General features: G+C 35.1%; 1 protein-coding gene and 1 long non-coding RNA gene across 2 annotated transcripts; both read right to left on the reverse strand.

Annotated features, from left to right (window-relative positions):
• Positions 1-200: 200 nt before the first annotated feature.
• LOC121990598 lies at positions 201-1,334 on the reverse strand. The gene is made up of 3 exons (XR_006114634.1): positions 938-1,334; positions 641-825; positions 201-261 (listed from the first exon to the last, which is right to left on the reverse strand). It is a non-coding gene; the product is annotated as an uncharacterized LOC121990598 (long non-coding RNA).
• A 17,978-nt stretch (positions 1,335-19,312) lies between these two features.
• Positions 19,313-21,243, reverse strand: LOC121990599 (transcription factor bHLH123-like). The gene is made up of 6 exons (XM_042544709.1): positions 20,668-21,243; positions 20,286-20,577; positions 20,131-20,196; positions 19,971-20,036; positions 19,840-19,890; positions 19,313-19,765 (listed from the first exon to the last, which is right to left on the reverse strand). The coding sequence occupies exons 1-6, from the start codon at positions 20,889-20,891 to the stop codon at positions 19,640-19,642; spliced, it is 825 nt and encodes a 274-aa protein (XP_042400643.1). The 5' UTR covers positions 20,892-21,243; the 3' UTR covers positions 19,313-19,639.
• Positions 21,244-27,052: the final 5,809 nt, after the last annotated feature.

Genomic DNA, 27,052 nt, shown 5'->3' on the forward strand with positions numbered 1-27,052 from the left:
GTATGCATCGCTATGATCATATATACACATGGCAAGAGATATAATATCCAATCCTGAAGTAAAGCAACTAGCAGATGAAGCATGTGATAGGTATCAACTAGCTAAAACCAGGGAAGAAATGATCTACTATCTACCACTAGTAAATATATATAAGCTACACATATCATAAGACATTATCAAAAGATAAGTCAAAGGGTACCCGCATCAAATAGAAGGTACAATCCAAATCCGAAGTCGAGACGCCCATCTCGAATCAGAGTCCTGTGTCAAACAACATATATATTTTATTTAGCTAAATTTAAATGAAATAGCTAAATAAAATTCTAAAAACTAAATTAGGGTAAAACCCTAATCACGTCATCATTATCCTTCCTAAACTAATCTAACAATTGATTAGGGTTTCTCCATTAGATTAGATACAGTCCAATATCCAACTAAACAATCACACTTAACTTAACTAAATCCAATGGTCGATTAGGATTAGTTACCTAATCCCTAATCACCCATTAGATTAGGAGATCCTATCAACACATAAACCTATTTCGTATAGTAATACAATTTAACCCTAAACCAATACCTTACGTATCAATTAATACAACCATAATCCACATCTAAGTAGCTCACAGGGAATAGAACTCACCTCACTGATCTGAAGCCTCTGCCGACAGCACAATGAGAGGAATTTCCTTGCTGGATCAAAGAAACCACAGCAACTCTGCTGAAATTCTTCCCCACTTCAACCGAAACCTCAATCACAGCAAGGAAGGAAACATCCCAGAACCGATCTGTGGGTTACAGCACGTAATTGGATCCGATCTCTCCTTCCTAGCTCAAAACCGAAAGAAGATATCACAATTCCAACAAGGATCAAAACAGAAACAAGCCCTAACCTCCAAGATCGCAACCAGAGAGGGAAAAGAAGGAACCAGTTGCTTACCTTCGAAACCCTAGGGCATTCAAGCCGGCGATCGGATCGGGGGAGAGAGGGTCGGCAGAAACGAGAAGAAAAATCGGGGAAGGGTTGAGCAGAGGAAATCAAGATGATCCTTGTCTCCTTGATTGATCTCCGGCAAGCTCCGCAGATAGATCTACACCGGCGATCGTCGGCGTCGACTCGTCCACGCTCGGCGTCGGTTCGTCCCCGTGAGAGTCTTCAGAAAGATTAGAGCGAGGAGGAGGAGGCTTCGGCTGGATCTGGGCTTACTAGGCGTCGATGCCGGCCGAAGGAGATCACCAGAGCTCTCGGCTTGCTTCGGCGTCGCCCGTCCGCGAGAGAACAGAGAGAGGAAGAGGAAGAGGGGAGATCGGGGAAGGCAAGTAGGGATCGGCGATTTTGGGGGAAAAGAAATAAGGAAAAAGGAATTATATAAATAAACATTTCCTCATTTAAACGGGTATCCCAACTCGGCTTTATCCGTATCCGAAATTAATCCCCGCAAAACCCGTCGTACGAGCTCCGAAAAATTCCCAGAAAATTTTTAAAAATTCTGGAAAAATTTTATAAGGCTATTTCTGCAATAACCCTATTTATTTAAATTTTCCGAGATCTCACAGATGCACTGAAATAAGCATCTTAAGTCTAGACAGTTGGCCTATGCATCTCACCCCTTTCTATGTTTGTCAAACACAAGCAAGGTAAACCTAAGGTGTTGGTGAGATGCTCAAAAACTAGTCCTATGGGTACATGCTTTCTAAGGTTGTAAAACTAGTCTAAGGCCAAAACTGTTTTTGAAAATCTAAAAAATGGAAAGTTTTGAAAACAAATAAGTTTGACTTATAATTTGAAAGAGTGATTTTTGAAAACAATTTTGAAATTGAAAATTCCTAGCCTATCAAGATAGAACATTTTCAATGTAAGTCTGAAATACCACTAGATAGATCCAAAATAATGTACAGGTAGTGTAGCTACAGAAATGAGTCAGAACTAGATCTACTGAGAAGATGAAGGGGGTGGTCCAGACCCCAAGGATCGGAGAAGCGCCATCAGCTCAGTGTGTCGGGTATCCCCGGCAGCTCGTAACTCGGCTACCTCTCGCCGAATGTCCCGATGAAAGTCAGAGTTCTCCTGTTGGAGACTCGCCATAGCTCTCTCTAGTCCGGTCATACGGTCGGCTAGAGAGCGATGAGCGTGACGTGGTGCTCGAGCTGGGGGCGGTGGTGGAGCCGGAGCGGCTTCCTCTGGAAATAGTGCGAGCATGAACTCGTCCACCTGTGCGTCTGGATCGGGCTGGTGCTGTGCCCCCCTCCGCCAAGACATAGTCCCGTCATCTCTATCTATCTGGATACCGGCTAGGGAAAAGTTCCGAGCGGCTATAACATCGAACTCGGTCATATGGGCAACGTCTCCTCTAGTGACATCAATGTGCAACGAGGACATATAGGCTGTCAGAATGTGACCAAATGGTATATGGACTCGACTATCAGTCACGAATCCAGCTGAGTAGATAATGGTGGAGAAGATATGTAGGCTGATGTCAATGTCTAACCTATGAATTAGGGCATAAAGTAAGAACGAATGGAATGGGCGCATCACAGCGATGTCCCGAGTAGTCAATGGTAAAATGCAAAGGACTACAACCCTATAAAGAGCGTAGTCCTGGACCCGAAGTTCTACTGACCTAAACTGTGTCACAGTGGGATCTCTCTCTCCCCCGAAAAAATACGAATAAATCGTATCGAGAGTAATATGTGAGTAGGGATCTTCGAATGGTAGATCCCTCAGAGGATAGCACAAAAAGGAGTAAGTAGATGGACGCAACTCTAAAAACTCTCGGATAGTCGTAGGGGAAAATACAATATCAGTGCCTGCTGCCCTAGTGGTATAGGTGAGATCGTCTACTTTTACTAGGTTATTGTAAAATTCGGCACATAGACTTATGTTTATTGGACTGGTGCATTCGACAAGGTTCCTTAAGTTATAGTGGCCTATAACCTCTAAAGCGGAGGGACATGACCTTAAAAAGAACGATCTATCTATGCAGGTAGTCCTAATGGCCTTATAAATGGTTGACTCAAACTTAATCCTAAGTTCGTCTGTGGGAAACCTAGGGTCTGTACTAGCATTGGAGGGTCCAGCACCAGTATTTGTTCGTTTCCTACTGTATATAAATAACAGAATATTCTAAGAAAAGATTGAGAAGACAAATTCTAATAAAATTTTCAGAGAGGGGAAGAATTTTTACCGAGGAGCCATCGAAAAATATAGATTTGACGACCTCGGTTGAATCGCAACAGCGTCTTCACCGCAAGAAAATTTAGATTTAGAGTACTTTCGCACTGAAGTTCGGAGTGAACCTTGGCAAAAGTGAGAATTAGTGGTGCAAAGATTGGGGGCGCCTGCTGCCCCTTATTTATAGGGGACTCCGGGCGCCCGGATCCCCATCTGGGCGCCCCGGAGGGGAATACCAGGGGCGCACGCCCCTGGTTTTTGACCTTTTTTTTTTTTTTTTTTTTTTGGAAATTAGGTTTGAAGTTAAGTTTTAAGTTTAAAATAATTCTTTTTAAGTTTAGAATTTTGAAATTAATTTTTTAAGTTTATAATTAGAATTTTGAAATTAGTTTAAAATTTTGAAAATAATTTTTAAGTTTAAAATTGAAATTAATTTTTAAGTTTAAAATTAACATTTTGAAATTAATTTTTAAGTTTAAAATTAAAATTTTGAAATTAATTTTTAAGTTTAAATTAAAATTTTGAAATTAATTTTTAAGTTTAACATTAGAATTTTGAAATTAATTTTTAAGTTTAAAATTAGAATTTTGAAATTAATTTTTAAGTTTAAAATTAGAATTTTGAAATTAATTTTTAAGTTTAAAATAAAAATTTTGAAATTAATTTTTAAGTTTAAAATTAAAATTTTGAAAATAATAATTTTTTTTAAGTTTAAAATTAAAATTTTGAAATTAATTTTTAAGTTTAAAATTTAAATTTTGAAAATAAATTTTTTTAAGTTAAAAATTAAAATTTTGAAAATAATTTTTTTTAAGTTTAAAATTAAAATTTTGAAATTAATTTTTTTAAATTTAAAATTAAAATTTTGAAATTAATTTTTAAGTTTAAAATTAAAATTTTGAAATTAATTTTTAAGTTTTAAAATTAAAATTTTGAAATTAATTTTTAAGTTTAAAATTAAAATTTTGAAAATAATAATTTTTTTTTTCTTTAAAATTAAAATTGTGAAATTAATTTTTAGAATTTTGAAATTAATTTTTAAGTTTAAAATTAGAATTTTGAAATTAATTTTTAAGTTTGAAATTAAAATTTTGAAAATAATTTTTAAGTTTAAAATTAAAATTTTGAAATTTATTTTTAAGTTTAAAATTAAAATTTTGAAAATAATTTATAAGTTTGAAATTAAAATTTTGAAATTAATTTTTAAGTTTAAAATTAAAATTTTGAAATTAATTTTTAAGTTTAAAATTAAAATTTTAAAATTAATTTTTAAGTTTAAAATTAAAATTTTGAAATTAATTTTTAAGTTTGAAATTAAAATTTTGAAATTAATTTTTAAGTTTTAAAATTAAAATTTTGAAATTAATTTTTAAGTTTAAAATTAAAATTTTGAAAATAATAATTTTTTTTTAAGTTTAAAATTAAAAATTTGAAATTAATTTTTAAGTTTAAAATTAAAATTTTGAAATTAATTTTTAAGTTTGAAATTAAAATTTTGAAAATAATTTTTAAGTTTAAAATTAAACTTTTGAAATTAATTTTTAAGTTGAAAATTAAAATTTTGAAATTAATTTTTAAGGTTAAAATTAAAATTTTGAAATTAATTTTTAAGTTTGAAATTTAAATTTTGTAATTAATTTTTAAGTTTTAAAATTAAAATTTTGAAATTAATTTTTAAGTTTAAAATTAAAATTTGGAAATAATAATTTTTTTTAAGTTTAAAATTAAAATTTTGAAATTAATTTTTAAGTTTAAAATTAGAATTTTGAAATTAATTTTTAAGTTTAAAATTTAAATTTTGAAAATAATTTTTAATTTTGAAATTAATTTTTAAGGTTAAATTAAAATTTTGAAATTATTATTATTATTTTTTTTAAGTTTAAAATTTTGAAATTAATTTTTAAGTTTAAAATTAAAATTTTGAAATTAATTTTTTTTTAAGTTTAAAATTTTGAAATTAATTTTTAAGTTTAAAATTAAAATTTTGAAATTAATTTTTAAGTTTAAAATTAAAATTTTGAAATTAATTTTTAAGTTTTAAAATTAAAATTTTGAAATTAATTTTTAAGTTTAAAATTAAAATTTTGAAATTAATTTTTAAGTTTGAAATTAAAATTTTGAAATTAATTTTTAAGTTTTAAAATTAAAATTTTGAAAATAATTTTTAAGTTTGAAATTAAAATTTTGAAATTAATTTTTAAGTTTAAAATTAATTTTTAAGTTTAAAATTAATATTTTGAAATTAATTTTTTTTTAAGTTTAAAATGTTGAAATTAATTTTTATGTTTAAAATTAAAATTTTGAAATTAATTTTTAAGTTTAAAATTAAAATTTTGAAATTAATTTTTAAGTTTAAAATTAAAATTTTGAAATTAATTTTTAAGTTTAAAATTAAAAATTTGAAATTAATTTTTAAGTTTTAAAATTAAAATTTTGAAATTAATTTTTAAGTTTGAAATTAAAATTTTGAAATTAATTTTTAAGTTTTAAAATTAAAATTTTGAAATTAATTTTTAAGTTTAAAATTAAAATTTTGAAAATAATTTTTAAGTTTGAAATTAAAATTTTGAAATTAATTTTTAAGTTTAAAATTAGAATTTTGAAATTAATTTTTAAGTTTAAAATTAAAATTTTGAAATTAATTTTTAAGTTTAAAATTAAAATTTTGAAATTAATTTTTAAGTTTAAAATTAAAAATTTGAAATTAATTTTTTTTTTAAATTTAAAATTAAAATTTTGAAATTAATTTTTAAGTTTAAAATTAAAATTTTGAAATTAATTTTTTTTAAGTTTAAAATTAAAATTTTGAAATTAATTTTTAAGTTTAAAATTTAAATTTTGAAATTAATTTTTAAGTTTAAAATTTAAATTTTGAAATTAATTTTTAAGTTTAAAATTAAAATTTTGAAAATAATTTTTAAGTTTGAAATTAAAATTTTGAAATTAATTTTTAAGTTTAAAATTAAAATTTTGAAATTAAATTTTTTTTTTAAGTTTAAAATTTTGAAATTAATTTTTAAGTTTAAAATTAAAATTTTGAAATTAATTTTTAAGTTTAAAATTAAAATTTTGAAATTAATTTTTAAGTTTAAAATTAGAATTTTGAAATTAATTTTTAAGTTTAAAATTAAAACCTTATTCATCTCACCCGATCTATATTTTCAATCAGGGAATCCTATGATTTCGTGAGATGAAATTGGATTTTTAATTATGGAGTTTTGGTTTAACGTGTGTTAGATTCAGATTTAGTTTTGGTTTCCTCAAATAGGCATTCTTCGGATAAACTTCTAAGCTTGGTGAGTCACATGGACATCATTAGAAGTAACCAACCTTTCGAGGTTTTCCGAATAGTCCTATCCACGGAACTTAGAACTAAATCTTGGTCTAACTGGTTAGGATTCATTTAAGGGTAGCTTCGGTCAGTTTCACTTGGCCAAATGCACCAGATCGAAGCCATATCTTTCTAGACATGCGATGCCCAAGCTTCCCTAACGTACTATCATCCAAAAATTTCACCAGTACCATGATTCAAGTTAAACTTGGCCTCTTTTTAACTAATCCTAATTACCCTGCCGGGTTAATTTGTTTTGGGTTACCCTGTCGGGTAGGTTAGTTTTGGAGGTGCCAGCTATTCTGGAGCCTCCCCCTGAATTATTGGCCATTAATTTAGATTTTGGTTTTAGGCTTGTGTCGATTCTTTTTATAGTTATAGTTAACTTGGTGATAATTTTGTTGATTTTTAAACTGTTTAGATTTTGAATTTGATTTAGGTTTGTATTTTGGATTTTGGTTTGGTTTATACACTTTTATATAATGTATTTTTTCTTTAGGTATATAATATTGATTAAGTCCTACTTGCGTGGTCAGACACGCTTTCGGAACCCAAGCTAAATTGGTTGACTTGTATTGGGTTATTAATGATTTGAAGGTTTTATTTGAATTTGACTTATATCCTAGTCCGGTTTTATTATAACATGCTTTTTGATTATTTAGGATTAGGTCTAAATTTTTTGATCTTGTTGTGAATTTTTCTAACATCTCCTTTAAATTGTTTATTTCATTTTTAATGATAAATTCTCCTCCTCAAGTGTTAGATCTTGAGTTGAATTCAAATTTTTTAATTGTTCCTTGAGGTTCTGATTTTCCTCAAGAAGTAATTTGTTCTCATTTTCTACTTTGGTTAATTTACTATTTAAACAAGAAATGATTCTAAAAATTTTTTTGTTTAAATTAAAATATACCTCATTCGAGCCTTCGGAAATGAGTACGGACTCGTGGCTTGTTTCGGGTTCGGACTCATTTTCAGTTTCGGCTTCGCGGGCCATCAGTGCGAGGTGGCTCTGATGTTTCTGCTCTTCTTCCTCCGATTCGTCCGAGGAGTCGTCCCACGTTGCTTTGAGTGCTTTCTTTTTGGTTGGCTTTGGTTTGTCGAACTTCAGTTTTGGACATTCGTTCTTGTAATGTCCCTTTTTGTTGCAGCCGTAGCAAGTCACGTTCTTTTGTTCTGAGGGAGAGCTGATCTTTTGAAGGTCCTTTTTGCTGAAGCTCCTCTTTCTCCTGGTGAACATTTTTCTTACCAAGTTCACCAGGTGTTCTTCGTCTTCGGAGTCTTGGTCAGATTCTTCTTCAAATTCAGGCTTGCTTTTCTTTTCTTTGGAGGAACCTGCAAATAGAGCTATACCTTTCTCGACTCCAGCATTAGTTTGTTCGTGTAATTCTAATTCACAGAAAAGCTCATCTAATTTTAAGTTAGAAAGATCCTTAGAAATTTTGTAGGCATCCACTATTGATGCCCACAAACTATTACGTGGAAAGGCGTTTAATGCGTACCTTATTAAGTCTCTGTTCTCCATTTGGTGGCCTATCGCATGAAGCCCGTTGAGGATGTCCTTGATCCTCGCGTGTAGTTGATTCGCTGTTTCTCCTTCCTGCATTTTTATATTAAAAATCTTATTTAGAAGCAGGTCTCGTTTTGTTACCTTAGCGTCGCTCGTTCCCTCGTGCAGTTCGATCAGCTTGTCCCATAGCTCTTTAGCGTTTTTGTGTGGATCGACACTGTTCAGTTCTTCTCTTGTCAATCCGCACTGTAGAGTGTTGATCGCTTTATTTTCTGTTGATGCTTTTTTCTTGAGATCTGCTGTCCAGTCTTCAGGATCCACTAGATTCCCGGCATTGTCCACTGGAATTTTGTAGGGTCTCGTAATGCTCATCCACTGGTCGAAGTCTGTTTTGAGGTAAACCTCCATGCGCTTCTTCCAGTATGGAAAGTCGTCTCCATTGAAGAGTGGAGGTCGTACTGTGCTGAATCCTTCTTGTTGGGACATTCTGTGCACAGGTAAATAACCAAAAAAAAATATCCCAAGACTTGGTCTTGGATTAGTAGTGCGGGAAAAAAATAGGAAAAATAAATCTAGATTCGTGTTGCACTAATATAAATTGATTAAGTTAACGAAACACCAGTTTTAAAATTAAAAAAAAACAAAAGAAAATTCACCCCCTGTCTGATTGGTGGTTGCACCAAATCAGAGCGGTACCTGCTCTGATACCACTTGTAGGACCGTTAGATTCGATAGAGGGGGGGTGAATATCGATTCGAAAAATAAGAGTTTAAACGCAGCGGAAAAATAAAATAGACACAGATGTTTTTACTTCGTTCGGAGCCTGTGACGACTCCTACTCGAAGGCCCGTGGTCCTTGACCACTTTCGTTGGGCAATCACTAACAAGTCGAAATATGATTACAGAATAAGTACAGGAAATGCTAGTGACAATAAAGCAATACCGACAAAGAAAATTAAATAAAAACCGGAGGAGCACTTTTGTCGGAGCGTTGTTGACGTCGCACTTGAACGTCGAGCAGCAAGACCAGCAGTAGAAGAGTTCTCAGTAAAAATTGATTGTTCTGAAGCTCCTGTCTGGGGCTTCTTTTATATGCTGTTCCAGGCGCCTGGATCCCTTCCGGGCGCCTGGAATGTGACGTAGCTGCACAAACCATGATGCTCCACGTGGCGACGACTCGGCTGGATAGAATTCGCCTTCCGGGCGCCCGGACCACCTTGTTTCAGAAAACTCCCTTTTCCTGCAAAACAAAGTTAGTCCGAGGCAAATATGTATCCTGTAAAACAGATTGTTAGCACAGTTAAAGTTTAACAGATGGATAAAAAAGAGTATGACTTAGATTCCGTCTTTCCGAGACCGGAATCTAGTCACGATCTCGACTTAGACATCCGAAATGGACCTAAGCCGGATCGACGCCTAATGTCCCCTTCCCGGGAACGCGTCCTCACAGTCACTCCCCTCCAGTGACTTACCTCACTTACCTGCCAGACGTCCGGTCAGCCCGTCGACCCGTCTGGACTTCTCGCCAAGCGTCCGGTCAGCCCGTCGACCCGCTTGGACTTCTCGCCAGCTATCCGGTCAGCCCGTCGACCTAGTTGGACTTCTCGCCAAGCGTCCGGTCAGCCCGTCGACCCGCTTGGACTTCTTGCCAGACATCCGGTCAGCCCGTCGACCTGTCTGGACTTCTCCTGCACACTCGATCAAAGTGTCAGACAACAACAAGACTAACTTAACCTATTTGTCATTCATCAAAACCTGGGTTAAATCGTTAGTGCTAACCGCACCAACAGACAGTCGGTTAGAGGGAGGGGGGGGGGGGGGGAATAGTCGATCTGTATAACAAAACTAGATAAATTTCTCTTACTTTTGAACTTAGAAAGGATATAATATTAATTAAATCAAGTAATTAACATAAAAATAATAACTTAAAGAAATGTAAGAAGGCTAAGAGTTTTACTTGATTACAGCTGGGGATGTTGTTAATCTAAGGCAATGAAAAATACCACTAAAAAATAACTCTTACGTGAAGGCGGAGTAGTCTCTTACATACTTTGAAAGCTCAAAAGCATATTAGGAAATGATTACAATAATTGTTGTTTTACTTTTTAGCTCGAGGATGCTATTTATAGCATTCTGGGAAAAGTTACCGTTTACTAACATGGCATTGGAGAAGTCTCGAATCAGTTGGAGGCGGCTCCAGCTAGATAAAGTTTTATTTGTTGTGCAACGGTCAGCCAACAGTTTTGCTCAAATGGAAGCACCTCAGCTACTATTCATTTGAGGCGTCTCTCGACAATTGAGGCGCCTTAGGTACTTTTCATCTGAGACACCTTAGGGCCATCAAAGGCACCTCGGGTCTCGAAATTGGTAGAAGTGCTGCCAATGCTTGAGGCGTCTCCAATTCATTTTAAGGCGCCTTGAGCATTGTTCATCCGACTAGTCAATCATAGTATTGACCATTCTTTTTCTCGCGCGCGCTTGGATGATGCTCCGGTTGTCCGAAGTTGAGCTCACCCAACCCCCACTCTGACTTTCTTCTCGAACAGACTTCCTCTCCGGCTTCTCGTCTCTCGGATAAGCTGCGCATGTCCTTCTCATACACCGGTTTACTCTTCAGTAGCTGCTCATCCCTTGGATGCACCAAGCCCATCAACTCACTTTTTGTGTCATTATTCTCGTTCACTACATCTTCCACTCGACTTCTTATATTTCTAAGTCCCTAAACACTCAAACACAAGACATCAAATACACAGGACCTAACTTAACTTGTTTGATCACATCAAAACTATCTCGGGATATGTACAAGCTATCCCTGAATGAACTCAGGACAACCAACTATGGCTGAGCTCAAGTCAGGTTAGTTTGAGCCACATCCAAGTTAGGTTCACGCCATTTATGAACTTGGATTCGACACTACAGTTAGCGGTGGTTACAAAAGCATCAATTACAGACGCCACAATCTTTGGTGAGAATGAAAGAAGGGCATCCTTTGAGAACTAGGGTCACCTCTTAGTTTCCTATTTTTAGATAATTGATAACAACATCGAAGATACATAAGATTTATTGTTTTCACTCTATCGCTATTTCTTTCTTCAACCTTCCCAAGAGATCTGACAAGAACGCCGGAATGGTCTTGCCAAGGTTGGCTTTGACCTCCTTCTAACCTCCTATTTTAGTCTTTTCAAACGTCATTTCTAGAGATCTTCACCAGAGTCCTCGCCTTGCCTAACCTAGTAGAAGATGACTCAGTAAATTAAAAATCAGCCCGGCAGAAGCCGACCTGGTAGAAGCAAACTCGGTAGAAATCAATCTGACAGAAGTCAATCCAATAGGACTCAACCTGACATAAGTCAACCTGACCGAAGTTGTTCTCAAGGGAACTGTCCAACACGCATCCACTCTCCTAAAAGAGCTCGACTAAGGATATATTGAAGAGTCATCTCATCCCTGATCTTAGACTTGATCAAAGCCATCTAAAATACTTTCACTAGCACTTATCTAATGTCCACTTTTTTGAAACTTTAGAAGTTTATTAGTTTGTTAAGATTTTTTTGTTCATCTAAAATAAAGAATTCTTGATTTATTAATTTATTCCTTCAACCAAATAGTTGACAAACATCTTCACCAAGTTATACACTGTTAGAACTTTTTTTGAATTTAAACATAAATTTAAAGGTTATTTCTACCAAACCACATTTAATTAATTTAAGGTCATGTTAAATATAATTATGATATTTTTTTAATAAACTAAATTTCAGTATAATTATTCTCTAACGATTTTGTATCTATATGTCTTCACCTAATATCTAGATATTATAAATTTTTCTCACATTTAAATTGTCCTCATTTTTTTTATCATTATTCTTTCCATTATAGTTTTATTGGCATTTTAGCATTACCTATTTTATGTACCTACGTTTTAAAATTTCAAAATACAAATTAAACCGCTTTCCCGTAATACCTCTCCTCGTTTACTTACTCTCAAAAAAGTCTCTCTTCTCCGAATTTTCACTCCATCTACTTAAAAATTTACTACTTTTAATTTGGACTGTCGAATTTAAATATGAGAGTATAATTACATTAAAAAAATATCTAAAATTATATTAATTTTAATTTGAAATAATTCGGATCTAAAAGTTTGATATTTTCGAATGGGGTCTTAGGGATTTATTGATGATATTGGTTAATATCATTGTGCTAGACTACTCTATGGAATTTAAATTTGAGGGTATTCATACAAAAGTATATTAATTTGATTTTAATTAATTCAGAGTTCTCTAAATTGATCAGACAATTTTATCCCAAACTTGATATCAAAATCAATACACTCCTAAAAATCTCTTTAATGTATGCGTGCTTTCAAATCAGAATTAGATGATGTAAATGGATACTAATGAATTTTTAAACGGATAGAATAAACATTTAGAAAAAAAAGAGAAATTTTTTAGAACAATGAAAAAAAGGTATAACGGGAGAGTGATACATGTTTTTAGAATTTTAAAACTTAGGTATGTAAAATGGATAATATTATTGTAAAAAATAATTACGCTTATCATAAACTTCTTCACAGCTCGTTCCCAAATTATATAAAGAGAAATAAATTATAAAATTAATTTATAGTGGGCTGTCAAATAAATAGAAATGGGATAATTTTTTTTTCAAATATATATGCTCATTGAGAATTAATATCTTGTCTCATTATAATAAGTCTGCCCTCTCTAACCAACGTAACTGACATCCCGTGGAATTGAAATAGGTAATGTTGAAATTTACTCACAAAGTTTAAAATGCCGTATTTATTAGAGTGTCCATCTCATTCCTTTCTTCTTCTTCTTAGTATTATTTTGTTTTCTCTTGCTCGCGCTTGCACGGTGACAATGAAGACAACAATCGTGGCCGGCAATGTGGAACTTCAACTAACGGAATTAAGCAGTAGGAGAGATGGACTGAAGACAAAGAAGATAGTTTCGGCGAGGCTAAGTTGACATCACGAATTGCAGCGGTTTCAATTGAGATTAGAGGGGACCAAGGATGACGAGGAGTTGACCACTCTACGTGGAGAATGGGTTGGCTTTGCCGGAAGACAAGCACGTGATGAAGGGATCTATCTTTAGGATGCGCTCAGAGAACACAATTGATTGAAGGATGAAGACAAGTGGAGGATGGCTCAGATACATGTACTTATCTCTAAGAAGATATTATTCTGGTGCCATGTCTCGTTGCATAAATTCCTCCCCTTATAAAGACATGGAGTATGCTTCTAATGTCAAAATTACCGGCAGTTAATGCCAACAATCAACATTATCGGTGTTGCATGGATATACTACAAGTATTGTACATACAACTAGTGAGACTAGTACTGCTTACTACTTGGGCTTCTAGCTAGGATCCAAGAAGCCTAAGTAGGATTGTTAGTCAGTTAGTCTGCAATCATCTCAAAGATGGGTAAATAAATCATGCTCTCTCTTATTTTTTAAATTAGTATTAGGTGTTGTGTAACCCATCAGCCCGGTATTCTTAAAGTCAATTGTCCATTAAGACAGTAAGACTCGATCTTTAAATGCTTAAGAAAAGAAGGATGCTATCAGTTAATTTTTGTCTTATAGACAGGCTGAGGAAGAAGTTCTGGTGCCAAAGAAGTACCTGATCAGAGGAAGGGCATGGGATACATTTGGATGATTAAATTTACTATATTAGTTGAGTATGGAGCCATGGAGGTATAGGTATCTGTGACATTAATCTATATAACTAGGCATTGCTGTGTAAATGGTAGTAGCGACTAAAAGTTCAATAGACAAGGATTCCTCTGATGACCGCAGTATTTTTTTCAAAACGGACAGTTGTCTAGGTCAAGCTAGGAAAGATTTGGTCCAAAATGTTTTTGACAGATGGAGCCCAGGTACTTTAGTGTGGATTGACAGTCCAATTCTATTTAATATTTTGACGGTTAGTAACGCGCGGTCAGAATCCCTTTTCTGCTGCCCCGAGTTTCTTGTTCTACCGTAATACTTTAATCAAGGCTCTTTTGGTGTAGTGGGCACCAATAATTAAATTTATATTTTAATAAATGATAAATAATTAAAGTTAAATTTTATATGATTTAATATTTTTATTAAATGTGTAAAATTTGATGGGTCTAAAGGACCTAATACCAAGCTGAAATTTATTTAAGTTTGTTAGTCCTAATAGTTGGTGGGAAGTTCAGATATATTAAGGAGTGACCTGATATCTGACAAGAAGTCCAGTTAGATCTGTAGGACCTAACAACTAGGCGAAGTCTAATTGGATCTATGGACCCAACAACTAGCGGGAACATCTGGTGGGTCAAAAGATAAGTCAAGTGACTGCAAATGGTAAATAAGCTAAGCCACTGAAGAAGAGTGATCCAGTGAAAATGAGTTCAGGTGGGACTGTAGGCGCTGGTCCAGTTTATATTCATTTTAGAAATATAAACTGAGATCATAACTAGATCCTCATCTGAAGGACAAGATCTAATTAATAATCTCTTTTATTGTGCTAACTCTAATTTGCAGGGGACTAACACTTTTTGCAAGGGTGAAAAATACAAAAGTAGCCTCAGATGAATAGTGTTGGAGGTGTCTTGGAGTTGCGAGAAGGAGCTTCATAGTGGCACAGAGGTGCCCCATAGTGGCGTGGAGGCACCCTAGATCCAACGAAGGCACCCTCGCACAATGAACTTTGAGGATAAAGTTCTCGTGGTAGGGAGGCAGCCTGGAGAGTACTAGAGATGCCTCGGAGCTGCGCGGAGGCATCTTGAAGCGCATGAAAGGCGCCCTCAAGTGGATAGAAGTCGCAGCCCATGCGACTTATCGCGATCGAAGCTTAAGGGATAATTTTTTCAGCTAGAGGCACCTCAGACAAGACTGGAGGCGCCCTCGACGCTATATAAAAGAGTTGTTCGACCAGCATTGAAAACACAACTCATTCCCTAGCTATTATGACTCTTCTACTACTCCAAACATGTTGTATTGTTGTTGCGCTACTGCTTCGAGACATCCGATCGCTGTTGACAGACCGACATCAACATATGAGCTCTAAACTTCGGTAATCCAGTGTTGGTAAATTTTAATTAAAGTCATTTATATTGTTATTATTCAAAAGACAATGTAGGTTGTAACACTGTTCTTTATTTCTGTACTCAATTCACTCTTCCGGTAGTTTCGAAAGAGTTTTTTTAGTGAATTGTCCATCGATATGATCCGAGAGATCGTGAGCCTTGGAGTAGGAGCCGACAAAGGCTCTCAACCAAGTAAATCGCTTGTGTTCATTTTTTTTTTTTATTCGTTCTTACTTCTAATTTTGCTACGTACTTTGCTTTTAAAAGTAAGAAAAGAAGAGCTTTGCCGACAGATCGACATCAACATCTGACCACTGCTAGCAGATCGACATCAACACACGAGCTCTAAACTTCGTCAATCCGGTGTTGGTAAATTTTAATTAAAGTCATTTACATTGTTATTATTCAAAAGACAGTATAGGTTGTAACACTGTTCTTTATTTCCGTATTCGATTCACTCTTCTAGCGGTTTCCAAAGAGTTTTTTAGTGAATTACCCATCGATATGGTCCAAGGGATCGTGAGCCTTGGAGTAAGAGATGACAAAGGCTCTGAACCAAGTAAACCATTTGTATTCATTCTTACTTCTAATTCCGTTGTGCATATTGTTTTTAAAAGTAAGAAAAAAAGAGTTTTTTAAATCACATGATTCACCTACTCACCTCTCTCACGTGCACCTCGATCCTACACCTTCAACCTTTAGTGACTAGCCAATCCTCTGATGAGCTCCCATTCTATGGCCTCGGGTTCACCTCCATAAGAGCTTCCAACCTCTAGTATACTGATGTCTCCTTGCAACTCTGCCAGCAACTTGCAGCACCCCAAGCTACTGACCTAGTCTACAAAGTTAACACTGGTGAGAAGGGGCTAGCATTCTAGACTTTTCTCCTTCGATACTCAAGCCAGTAACATGCTGAATGAGAAGGCGCCTCCCTTAAATAGAGGGCTTGAGTTGTAATAGAAAGGCCTTAGGTTGTGGAAGTGCTTTGGCTAGCCATGGGTTGGGTGCCCTCTGTTAGCAGAGGGGCTTTGACTAGCTCTGGAACAAAGTGTCTTCCCCCTGAGGAAGGGCTTCAGTTGGAGTAGTACGTGAGAGGGAAGAAGAAGGGGAAGTGAAAGGGGTGTAGTGGTTGACTGGGTCAACCCGCTAGCTTCACTTCTTTTCTCATGGTGCTTTCTTCTTCTTGATGGAGTGGTTTTTTGGAGAGGAAAAAAGGAGAGCTCTCATAGAACATTGACGGCCCTTTTATAGAAGTGAAGCTTGGTTCTTCATGCCCAACTACCCATCAACCCATGTCTATTCAACTTTCTACGGTAAGAACAAGGGATCATTTCCTACATGAGGCGGTTGTACTGTCATGTCAAAAGCATGCATGCTCTGGCATTTCTTGCTCTCATCATGTCGTAGATAGACAAGGGTCAAACCCTAGGTACAGAATGACGGCTTGTCACTTCCAATATGGTTTGCCTCATGATGTGATGGATATATCTCTTACTGTTGACTTCCATTTCAGTTGACCACCTCAACCTCCATGAGAGCCAACGAGGATGATGAGACAAAGCAATTGAATGAGTTGGACTATGGAGGAAGGGTCTTCTCCAAGGACTACTATTGTGGCCCATTTGCTGACATCTCGAGGTAGACTAGATTTCCCTTTCCAATACATTTGGTTAAGATGGATCATTAGAGCAGTCAAAATGATAGGAGTGCAGGGGAGAGAGTATATGGAAGATTGCTCTCGTGGTTGGGCTGATGGAGTCCCTTAGTGGATTGCTAATCAAAGAAGTGTTAATAGAAATAGTAAAATAAGATAGTTAGAGGGGGCGAAGCCCAGGGGAGATATTTCCATGGGAGATGTTCTCATTGGCCTAAGTGACGGGCTATGGGCATTCCCTAGCGGGGATACTCCTGTGCAGCCAGTTAATTGCAAAAAGTAAGAACTAAAAAGGATTTACCCAAGAAGGTACCCTAATCATTAGATTGCTTCGGGGATGTTTCGAATCTTTTACCTTTCAGAGTCCATGGGGACTGCTTTTTCGGAGATGTACCCAATAGGGTTGTTCATAATCTTTTACCTTTTAGAGTCTATGGGGACTTAGTCTTTCCTGAGATGTATCCAAAGAGGTTGCTCCCAATCTTTTATCTTTTAGAATCTTGGGACTTAGCCTTTTCAGGGATGTATCCACTGGGGTTGTTTCTAATTATTTACTTTTTAGAGTCTATGGGGATTTATCCTTTTCGAGGATGTACCTAACAGGGTTGTTTCCAATCCTTTACCATTTAGAGTACATGGAAACTCACAGAGTCCTTGGAAACCTAGGTTGTGTTTGCTTTTTCAGGTCATGTCTACTTATAGTCTGACATAGACTGCACATGCAGGTTCACAGAGGCTGCCAAGCACGGACAATGAGGCACATCAGTCAAGAATTTTATTTGCTTCAGCTAAGTAGCTCATGTATTTCTTAGTTTTTCATATAGCAATCACATATTGATGAGGAAAAACTCATGTTGCAATCAAAAGGACTTATAATTGGTTTTCTAAGCCGCATAAACAACACATCCAAAACCTTAAATTGGCATACATTAATTGATTATTTTGTCATGTCATGTTTCAAAAGGAGTTCTATTTTGAACTACTTTTATAGGACAATGATTGAAAATATGCACATCAATATTTACCGTTATAGTTTAGAAATTTATTAAAATGGCCTTTGCCTTTCAACATACTTTTAGTCATTTCTACAATTGTTTTTTTTTCGACGATGACATTTTGTTGTGGGTCTGATGGTAAGTTGTCTTTGAATGTCATATTCTTTGTAATAATTGAGAAAAGGCATGTAAATGAATTTTCCATGATGAGCCATGAGGTCTTTAAAACACAACCACTTTGCTTTTCAAAAAGTGCTTTAAAGTGTAGAAACTTAGTGAAAGCTTCACATTTCTTTTTAAGAATATAAACTCAAGTCATTCTAGTGAAATCATCAACAAAGAGAAACCTTTTGTTGTTGAGAGAAGGAATTCTAGTTAGACCACAAATATCTACATGCACTAGTTCAAGAGTGACTTGAGCTCTCCAAGTTATTTGGAAATGGAAGCCAATGTCTTTTCCCATAAATGCAACCTTCACAAAGTTCATATTGTTTCTTAATTTATGGATGTCCAACAACCATCTTCTTTTCTTTCAATAAGTAATACTTTAAGATCCAAATAACCATATTCAAATGCCAAAGATACAATTCATCAACACTTTAACTTCTAAAGGTAGTATTTTGAAATGATTTCATATTGAGGGAAAAAAAAGATTATTAATTAGAAGTCAGTATCATGATGACAATTTGTTCTTCAAATTTCATGTAAAAAATTTCACATCTATCATTATCAAAGATTAGCTTGTAACCTCTTCTCATCATCTACACAAAACTCAAAAGATTTTAGAAAAATATTAAGAGAATAGCACACATCATGAATAAACTTTTTGTTTCCCCCACTAGTGCATTTAAAATAACAATTCTTGGACTGATGACTAGTTTTTCATACAAATGAAATAGTAATAAGAATCTATAACTTAGGCATTTGTTACAAATTCACTCCATATGCTTTGTAACTCGATGGAGATCATTTTTTCTAACCCTTGAAACTCTATTTTTAGAGTTTCCCAAACATCTTTGGCCTTTTTGATGCCAAAAATTATGGGATAAATAGTTTTGCTTATCCTTTGTTGGATGATCCTCAAGGCTGTAATATTTTTCTTCGCATTCTCCTTGTATTTCTTCTCTTTTTCTTTTGACCAAGAAGAGGAACTTTGTTGATCATGTCTTTCCTTGTAACCTTCGTCAACCATGTCTCAAAAATAATATATCTTGTGAAAGAAAGATGATCTCTATTTGAGAATTTGTAACACTCTTCATTGAAAATTAAAATTTAATTTGTTGTATTAGAAAATAGAGTTTGGATTTGATAGAGCCATTTTTTTTTATAATAGCTCCGATATCAAATTTGTTGGAGATAATAGAAAAGGGAAAGAAAATTTTGAGAAGAATCAAATTTACTTTTTCTAACTTTTGATTTTTTTTTTCATTATACCCCCAGATATGCAGTACGTTAATTTATAGAAGAATGTTTTAGAATTACATTAATTGTATGGAAAATATAAGCTACTGTTAAAATTTCAATTAGCTTAGAAAATAAACTTGACTAGGAAACATAAACATAATTAATACTCAATGCTAATCAATTACAAAGACTCTTGCTTTAATCAATGATAGCTGACTTACAACTTGATACTGAGGGAAAAGGATAAATCTTGCTGGAGATGGATCCTTTTCTGTTAGTTAACTCAGCAAAGCTGACCTATTTGGGGCAACAGCTGGTTGTTAATAGTTTAGCCTCACCATACAATTGTTTATTTATACTAACCGAAATACTAAAGGACACTTGTACTGCTATTTCAAAAGTCATTCCTAGAATTATCTAGTTAACATGCACCGTCATCCTTCCTCAACCACTTCTTTGTATGCTGGGAACAGAATTAACACTAACTGCAGAGGATCATTTTCATTCATCACCAGTAGACATCATTCCTCCTTGAAATGAATTCCATAAATCGCTTTCGGTGGCTCTAACAAGAGCAAATGTAGTTGAAACTGGAACAAGGCATAGCCCTCGGTTAGTAAGGTCTTCCTGCATACACACACAACAGCAACACAATTAATGAAGCATAAATTCCTGCAAGAACTAAGTTATTCATGTCTTACATTAGTTTTTTGGATGTGACTGCAATTCCTTGAGTCTGGAGCACTCAAAACCTGAGATTTTAGATTTGATGAGAAGCTGGAAGTAAAAGTTTACATCAGCCTGATGATTTGACAGACAAACTGTAACTCACCCGGACTTGATCGTGAAGGAACTTTATGTAATCGATTGCCTCATGAAGCACTGATGCGGTATCGGTCTGTAAAAGCTAATTTAGCCTAATTAATCACTCGAAGAGAGGAAATGGATCTAAAAAATAATAAAAAAAAATCTGGAACTGCATTATGCTTAACCTTTCCGAAAGGTGAGACCAATTGCTGAAGCGCCGTGATTCTGTCACCCAACTTCTCTTTCCTAACCTATAAAAATCAGGATACAAACATATAGAATTATGTATCTAATTGCCAGAATTCCATTCATTTATGGCAGTAAATCTGTTATTAATTACCTTGAATGTAGGCATTGATGACGGTGTCTCAATTCTAGGCTTCTTGAACGCTGGTTCAGTCTCACTACTAACCTTTGCCACTGAAGCCATGCACCTGCTGGTGTCAACTGGCTGCAGCTGCTGCAGTTCCCCGTCAACCTCTGGCAAAGCGAAGCCTTCTTGGAATAAAATTTGATGAGAACCATCCCATTTCACAGTGTTTTGATCAGTTTGGAATTGTGAAACTTGCTGAGTTTGAAAACTGCGACTAGAATCCCCCTGCTCCGACTGGAGTGAAGTCTCACTACACCCACTGAAAAATCAATCAATTGAATTCATATTTAAAGCTGTCTAAACCTTTCATCCAATGGAAGAAAATTAACATGCTAACTAGAGCACCCACTATAGTTCAGGTATGGAGAAGTCGAACGCAGCAAGCATGGAGTCGGAGAGAGGGGCTTCGTCGGAAGTGTCAAGGGCAGCTGAGTTCCAGAAGCCTCCATTAGCATTGTTAGAGCTGGTGTGCTGCGCCGAGCACGAAACCGGCGCGGAGATCATGAAGCCATCGACACTGCAGTTGGACCACCAGCTACCCACGCCGCTGCTAGCGATGAGTTCCTCGGCCATGGCCTTCGCAAGTTAGACTGCAAGACTGTGATCGATATGAATGTGGCAACCTTTAATTTTGGGTCCTATATATAAATAGAATCGTCTATGGATATGGATTATTGAATGAAGTAAAGAATTCTTGTCGCCTAATTAATGCTAAGCTAACTGATATTGTGACTGGTGTACTTAACAAGCAATTATATATTATGAGAATTTAAGAACTGGAACCATGGAGCAAGTAACCAAATATGAAAAGACCAGGCCAGTTCGGCCGATTGAAAATTGAAATCATATATAAATTCGCTCGCTCTTTAAACTTGTATTGTTTAGCATCAACTAACGACTGCACTTTCAGCGCCAACGCGTCGGGTCTATCATAATTGTATACGAATCAAACAAGATTTTGTATTAGTGGTTTGAGTGGACAAAAATGTGATCGAAGTAGTGAAGCAGCGGAGAAGGGGATGTCATCGCGAAGACCATAGCGTATACAAAAGTCCAAACGGGACCCACCTGGTTGGCTCGAGAAATTGGCTGCTGACACAAAGTCAACGACCGAGAGCGACGCATTCCAAATCCCGTGCCGTCTGACGCGGATTTTGTATGCGGACAAAATAATTTGACTTATTTTCCGGCCTCAGTTTTTACTTATTTTTTTGACTCAGTCGGTGACAACAACAACCAAAGCCATTTCCAGACAAACGGTCTGGGCAATACACGTCAGTCATCATCTCTTATGTTTTTTTTATTCCTTTAATTTTCAAACTTCTTTCAATCATTAATCTAGTTGTTAAATTATTCTAGAGGAGAATAATTATAACAATTAAATTCTATCCCACTAAAAAAAATCGATTATATAGATCTTTTTACATCATTAAATTTTATTTATTACTATATCATCATCTATACTTAAATAAATTTTATCTTATTTTATTATTACTAAAATAATATCATCTACAAACAACATGCACCATGGTACTGTGTCTTAAATATATACAGTGAATTCATCAATAATTAGTGTAAAAAAGATAGAGTTGATCCTTAATATAATCTTATCTTTATTAGAAGTGTTTCAGTTTCTCCGCTTGAAGTATTTACTCTAGTCGTTATTATAAGTACCTCGGGTTAATTTTGATATGGTCAATCAAGTTAAGATAGGTACTGTGTATTTGATCCTTGTGTTTATGTGTACAGGAGCTTAGGAACATAGGAAGTCGAGCGGAAGACATAGCTAGCGAGAAGGATGGCACGAGAAGGGAGCTGACGGGCTCGATACATCCGAGAGACAAGGTGCTACGGAAAACTACACTAGCGGAGGAGAAGGACGTGCATGACGTTTGAGGGACGAGAAGACTGGGAGGAAGCCTGCTCAAGGAGAAAGCCGGAGTTGGGTTCAAGTGAGCTCAACTTTGGAAGGCCGGAGGATCACCCAAACGACCGGAGGCGAAGTAAGCGACTGGAGAAGGCGTCGGATGAGTCATCATTGGGTTGACTGGGTTGGGGGCCAAGATAGGGATGGCAATGGGTCAGATTCGGGTCGGATTCTATATCCTCCGTACCCATACCCATCGGGTATAGGATATCCAATGGGTATACCCATACCCATTAAAGGACCGAATATATTCTATACGTGTAATTTTTCTTCTTTCTATCGAGCTATTATCATTCAACAAAAACATATTAAAATTAACATCCTATTAAAAAATATATATATAATTAAAAAAATAGATTAAACATCTATATAGGCCTACTAATATCAACAAAAAATAGTAAGTTGATTTTAGAAAAAGAAAAATTTCTTTAATATATGTATATATATTATTTAATCGGGTATTCGGGTCGGGTATCGGGTATTGATAGTCCCTCCATACCCTCCTCCATTCGGGTCGGATGTCGGATCCTCCATCGGGTTCGGGTGGAATTGCCATCCCTAGGCCAAGATGGTTCGAGGAGCCTGACCGTCCAGGCGCCCGGACAACCAAGGTGCTCAACGGGTGCCTCGTTGCAGTGGATCAATCTTCAGGTCCACATTAGCAACTATTCGAGTGTCCGGAGAGGGTCCAGGTGACCAAACATGAAAAACTTCATCTTCAAACCGTTACGAAATCGTTACGTGGAGATAACGTTTGTCACGCTGGGGCGCCCAGAGAGGGTCTGTGCGCTCGGAGATGTCATGTCAGTAAATGGCTAGTTTTAACTAGTGGGCTATAAATAAAGCTCCGACCTTCATTTGTAGAACACAAGTAACAAACTCCAAGCTTTCATTTCTAATTATGTAGTTTCTTTTCTGTACATCAACTTCTGTAAGAGACTTCTTTGCCTACATCAAAGGAAATTCTCATTGAGCTTCCACTGCCTTGGATTAGCAACCTCCCTGGTTGCAAACCAAGTAAAACATTCGTACCTCTTCTTTAATTTATGTTCATTTTATTTGTTAACTTAACTTGTGTTTGTCTTTGCTAAACTTGAAAGCAAAAGAAAGTATACATTTGATTGTAGAGTTATTCACCCCCCCCCCCTCCTTCTCTTGCTGGCCGCACGAGACCAACAATTACATTCTCGTACATATGCTTAATTAATTTAATATATGTTAAGCTAACACCTTTCTTTTCTAGAATTCTTCATATAATTTCTTTTTGAACTCTATCATAAGCTTTTTTTAAGTCAATGAATATCATGTGTAGATCTTCTTTTTGCTCTCGATATTTTTCAATTAATTGTTTAAGAAAATATATAACTTCTATTATTGACTTTCTAAGCATAACCTCAAATTGATTTTCGATCACCATGGTCTCCTTTCTTAATCTTTTTTTCTATTATTTTTTTCCAAAGTTTCATGGTATGACTCATTAGTTTAATACCCTTATAGTTTGCACAATTTTGTATGTCTCTCTTGCTCTTATATAAGGGAACTAGAATACTTATTTTCCATTGATCAGATATTTTTTCCATTTTCAATATCATATTAAATAATTATATAAGTCATTCACTACATTGTTTCCCTAGGTTCATACCTCTATCAAAATATTATCTTGTCCAATGACTTTTCCATTATGCATCCAATTTAAAGTTTATTCTACTTTTGAAGTTAGAATTCTATAATAAAATTTTAAATTTTTATGCTCATTCCTACTTAAACTACCTAAGTTAAGTTGGTCACCTAAACCTTCATTAAAAAGTTGATGAAAATATCTCTTCGACCACTATTTTATTTCTCCATCGTTCACTAGTACCCTATTAAATTCATCTTTAATACATTTTATTTGGATAAGATCTCTTGTCTTCCTTTCTCTCACTTTCACTATTCTAAAAATATCTCTTTCCCCTTCTTTTGTATCTAATTTTTAATATAATCGTTTAAAAGTTTCATTCTTTACTTCATTCACTACTCTCTTAGCTTCTTTCTTGGATATTGTATATTTTTTAAAAATTTTCTTGTTTTACAAATATATAATTCCTTATAAGCTATTCATTTTTCCTTCACTTTCTCTTATATTTTTCATTCGATTACCAAGATTCTTTACTTAGTAGTGCATGCCCTTTTGACTTATCAAGTACACTCATAGCTACTATTTTTAATTTTGATATCATCTTATCCTATGTCGTATTAGAATCACTGCATCTTATCCTGTGTCATATTAGAATCACTGTATATTTCACCTAATACTTATACTGCTATCTTCTTCTTAAATATATTTTGCTTCTCATCCTTTAACTTCCACCACTTAATTCTAGGAGTCGTATATATTTTCTTTCTAGTGATAATATATTTTAGTCATATATCCAATACTACTAATCTATATTGGACAGTTATGTTTTCTCCAGTGATGACCTTGTAATCTTTACAAATATTTTTATCCTTCTTCCTAATCATAAGAAAGGTAATTTATGATTTATTATTTCAATTTTTAAATGTGACTAAGTGTACGTCTCTTTTCTTAAAAACATATGTATTAACTAATATAAGATATATGATATCACAAAATCTAATATAGTTTTCCTTTCATCATTTCTCGTTCCAAACTCATAACCCTCATGTACTCTCCCATATTCTTCCATTTTCACTCTGATATGCCCATTTAGATAATCTCCTATTAAAATCATTTCATTTAGCAGAATATTTTATAACATTTCATCTAAGTTGTCCCAAAATCTTGATTTGGTAGCTTCATCTAATTCTACTTGCGGTGCATATACACTAGTTATGTTCATAGTTTCTTTCGTCACTATTATTTTAAGAGCTATAATTCTATCCCCTTTTTTAACTACTCCTACAACTTCATCTTTTAATGAAATATCTACAACAATGCCCACTATATTTCTTACTTAACTCTTTCCTGTATACCATAACTTAAAACTTGAGTTCTCAATCAGTTTTGTCTTCCCATCTACCCATTTTGTCTCTTGTACACATAAAATATTAATTATTCTCCTAATAATTATATCTATTACCTCCATTGATTTACCAGTGAGAGTTCCTATATTATATGTTCTAAATCTTAGATTATTAGTTTTTCTATCATATTTACTTTTATCTAACCTATGGTGTGAGAACTCTTGTCTATTTAACACTATACCCAAGTTCTCATGGAGATATAGCGGTCCTTGCCAATACGATATAGTCAGAATTTATAACATGAACTTTTGCATATTTAGCACCGCACTCGAGTTCTAGAAATGTAGCAGTCTTTGCTGAGATGTTACAGTCGGACCCTACAGCACATTCCTTCTGGAGAACAACATAGCATTAATATAATAGTTTTATGGATCCATTCATTGAATATTTGCTATAGTTTTAATGCTGACTGGTAATATAACACAACTCTCCTCCTTTATCCAGGTTTGGGATTGGCCATGACTGGTTCATCAGGAGTGGAGTTCCATCATCTAAAACAATATAATAATGAAATTAATTATATTTGCCATAGTTTTAACACTGGCTGGCAACCTAACACAACTCTCCTCCTTTATTCAGGCTTAGGACTAGTTATGATTGGTTCATCACGGACGGAGTTTCGTCATCTAAAACATACAATAATGAAATTACTTACAACAAAGAATTTGGAGTTAGTTGAAGGTTGTTGGAGAGAAATTGAGCATAGATTGACCACAGTTGCTTGAAAGAAGAGAGCGCTTGAAGAAGATGTGACCACAGTTGCTTGAAAGAAGAGAGCGCTTGAAGAAGATGTGATCTTCTAAACCCTTTGTTCAAAATTTCTTTTATAGGCTTTTATCTAGCCATCTGGCCTACCAAATGCCTCCAAGATCATATTCAGATCTAGTTTTTCGGTCAATCGATCTGGTTTTTTGATCTATTAAACCTGCCACATCAGCTTTTTGTCTCAGTTCCACCATAACTTGGTTTTTTCGAACGCTTGATTCGGGTTTCCTAATCTCCTAAACCTCCTTGAGTCTACTTTGTGTCTTTATCTGATTGCCATGTTAGCTTGATGAAACCCATCTTTTTCCACATCAGCTGTGTAAGGCTTATTTATGACCTTACACTTTGACACATTAGTAACTTGAAGTCTATCCTCTGCCATGTTAGCATCGTGAGATTTATCCTTGTCTACATCAGATTCCACATTAGCACAATAGTAACGATCCAGACACTTCAACTACTATGTCATTTCTCTGTGTCATATCAGCTTTTGATCGACCGAACCCATCTATTTGATTGCCTGAACCATCTGGTTGACCGAACTTACCTTTCAATTAATTGCACTATGACAAATTTGACTTTCCACAGCACACAATTAGGTTATCCATAGGGCGCATCACACGCTGCACAACTGCAAGTTGTTGAAAGGCATAAGACATCTATAGCGTGTGCCACATGCTAAGGTTAAGAGCATTTGTAGGGTGCGGTGTGTGTTGTGGCTAAGAATATTCGCAGCGCATGACACGCTGCGGCTAACAGCATTCGTAGCGCTCACCAGACATTGCAGTTAATAGCATTCATAACACGCACTGCGCGCTGCATTTAAAATACTATACAATTATCATTAATGTTTATTTAAATTATATAATCCAAGTTTAAAATTTAGCCATCATCATAATTCATCCCATCGATAAATTAGACCCCCTTCTATGTGCTTGAACTTGTTGGGATACTCTGGAGCTAGAGGGGGGTGAATAGCTCCTTCGCATTGATGATGATCTTTTGTAGTGGAATACTC

This window comes from Zingiber officinale, chromosome 6B (genome assembly GCF_018446385.1).
Source record: "Zingiber officinale cultivar Zhangliang chromosome 6B, Zo_v1.1, whole genome shotgun sequence".
NCBI lineage: Eukaryota > Viridiplantae > Streptophyta > Magnoliopsida > Zingiberales > Zingiberaceae > Zingiber > Zingiber officinale.